Below are 2,688 nucleotides of genomic sequence, written 5' to 3'. Positions count from 1 at the left end.
GCCCCGAGGCCGGTTGCAGCTGGACACTGCGGGGGTGGCCGGGGCGGGCGGGGAGCGCCCCGGCGGGAACGGGGCGGGCGAGCCCAACGCTGCTTCCGATCCCCAAGTGTTAAACGTCGAAGTGCTTTTTAGTAGTGAATCGTAATCTCCAGCCTCGCCTTAGGCTCGGAACGGGGGACGTGGCTTCCTTCCGCGGTGGCAGCTGCGGGGTTGATGATGGGCGAGGCGACGCGCCTCCGAAGTTGGCGGTGAAGCCTAACTCCCTCTCCTCAGGGCTCGTTTATCCCACCCAGGAACTCTCTCCAGAGGGAGGTTTCTTCGGAAGTTGGCGAAAGAGGAAAAGAAAAACTTAGAGACATTGACTCGTTCGTGTCTCAGACTCGGGCCTAAGAAAATGATTTGCCTGAGATTTAATTACATTGATGTTGCAGATAGGTGTGGGATATATCTGAGGTTTGAGCACGTAATTAGTGAAAACTTTACTCTGTGTTGTGTGCTAAGTAAGAAAAGTAGCCATGCGTGTTCCTGTGCTTCGCATCTTTTAGTACTTAAGGCTAAACCGGAAGATGGAGGGAGAAACCTAGGAGGTAGATGGAAAGACGGAGATAAGTAACTCCCCTGGGACCTTATGTTTAGTAGGTTATGGAATTGGGATAGGAGCCCGGGTCTGTCGATTTTCTAAAACTCTATCAGGCATCCACTTTTTGTTAAACTCTGCTGTCGAGTAGGGCTGGTTGAGGCATACACAAATTTTAAAGCAGGAATTGGCATATGCCCTGACAGCACAAAAGAGGGAGGGAAGAAAAATTTGATGTAATAAGGCGAAGAAACACTAGGTGTTTAAAACCTGCAGTCTGGTATGATTGGTTATTCTGCTTAATACCGGGTAAGGGGTAACTTGGTTTCTTGACCAAAGGATTGCTGAAGGGTAATGATTCTATCTTGACGTTTTTCTCGTGCTGATCATATTGTTCTACAATGTCTACCCTAGTTTAAATACCTCATAAAAGTTTAATAAAATATGTAATAAACTTAATATTTTACTTTTTGTTAGATTCGGAAAGATGTAAAGACAAAATTTTAAAATACGGGAGATACATTGTATTACAATATTGGAAATTCTGACGGGACTATTTTTAAGACCATTAGAGAATAGTTTTTGTCTCCCACTTATTTGATTGTTTCCTCTCAGAATTGTAGGGATTTTTTAATGACAATTTCGGGAATACCAAGTTAATAGCCTTTGAATGATTGAAGTGCATGCAAAGGAGATAATTTTTTTTTCTGGAAATCATAGTTGGATAAGTCGCTGTCTAAAAGGTAACAGGTTTAGTTCATTGTAAGTAACATTCATCTGCTACGCCCATCATCAAAGACAAAAGGTTTTAAACAGCCAGCATTTTTCATCTGTACGGAAACTTATGAAGAATTTATATCTGTTCTGTGAACGCCCACAGTATACCATACATGTCCTAGTCTTTAGTAGATATTAATGAAAAATATTGAAACGTAGTGCCTCTGCAGAACTATATTCTAGTCAGGGGGACGACAGTAAGAATGTTGGAGTCATCTAGTTTCTAGGAAAACGGAGTCCATTCATTTGTACAGATGTTGAATTGTAATTAGCCTTTTGAGTTCTTGTTTCTGGGCCATTTAGCTTAAACTGTTGACAAACATCTTGCATGTGTACATGAATGTGGCCCTTCAAGATGTCTACAATTGTGGACGACCCTGTGAAGACTGGGTCATTTATAAATCGTGAATCCCTGGGAAATTAGCTCGTTTTCTGAATGGGCATCATCAGAGCTTGGATTCAACCTGTAATAAATCTTTCTTATTATTAAAAATCCCAGTGTCTTATCTGATGTTGGAAGGCAGTGATTTCCCTATGTGTAGCGTTGGTCTTACAACAGAACCTCTTTTCCAATATTTTTCTCTTTTAAGGACGTTTTAAAATGCCTCAAGAAACTCTGAATGGCTGTGGGTATCTTTCAAATAGTGGCCCTGTGAAAAAAGAGTTTGTATAGTTAGGTACCACTGCTACTACTGAGTGCACCAGTAGTTTTTCTTTTGAGTTTATTTACGCTTCCATAATCTGTAAAGACTGGGATTTCTTAGTACTGTAAACCAGTTTATAAAGTTTTACTATTTCTCTGAATTCATAGTTCTAGTACTGTATGTAATGTTAATTGTTCAAAAGAGTAAAACAGACTCATATGAAATACCCATTAACTCATTGATATCATACATTTCGTTCTCCCTACCCGCAGAAACCTGTGAAAGTCACAACAGCTGCATGTCCTGTCTTAATGGTAGTATTGCTAATACTACCTGCTTTTGGATAGAATGTAAAGGAGGTAAGAAACTTTGGGATTTGGTAACATTTTCAAATAATGCTGCAGTTTATTCTTCATCATTTGAAAATTATGTAGAACATTTAGGATAGTGTGTGCTGTTTACTTTGCAAATTAAAAGGTCAGTTGCTTAACATTCCCCCTGAAAATCTCTTCTTGGCTCATCTTCTTTACCTTTAGATCCCTTAGACTTGATAACTAAGGCTCAGTAATTTTTTTTTTTTTTCCCCTTTTTGTCTTTTTTTCGTGACCGGTAACGGGATCGCGACCCTCTGTGTCGCGCCTGCACCACGCTCAACCAGTGAGCGGACTGGTCTCTTCATGGGATCCGAAC

The 2,688-nt window shown here is 40.7% G+C and overlaps 1 protein-coding gene across 1 annotated transcript in view; it reads left to right on the top strand.

Moving 5' to 3' along the window:
• Positions 1–2,688, top strand: part of CD164 (CD164 molecule, sialomucin) — a 16,829-nt gene that overhangs the window by 419 nt on the left and 13,722 nt on the right. Inside the window, exon 2 of the mRNA XM_008577422.1 lies at positions 2,271–2,357. Coding sequence (XP_008575644.1) covers positions 2,271–2,357 — 87 coding nt within the window. The remainder of the gene's footprint in view (positions 1–2,270; positions 2,358–2,688) is intronic.

Source organism: Galeopterus variegatus, unplaced genomic scaffold, assembly GCF_000696425.1.
Source record: "Galeopterus variegatus unplaced genomic scaffold, G_variegatus-3.0.2 Scaffold1507, whole genome shotgun sequence".
NCBI lineage: Eukaryota > Metazoa > Chordata > Mammalia > Dermoptera > Cynocephalidae > Galeopterus > Galeopterus variegatus.
The sequence above is the reverse complement of the archived record's forward strand: the minus strand, read 5'-3'. Positions and strand labels throughout refer to the sequence as shown.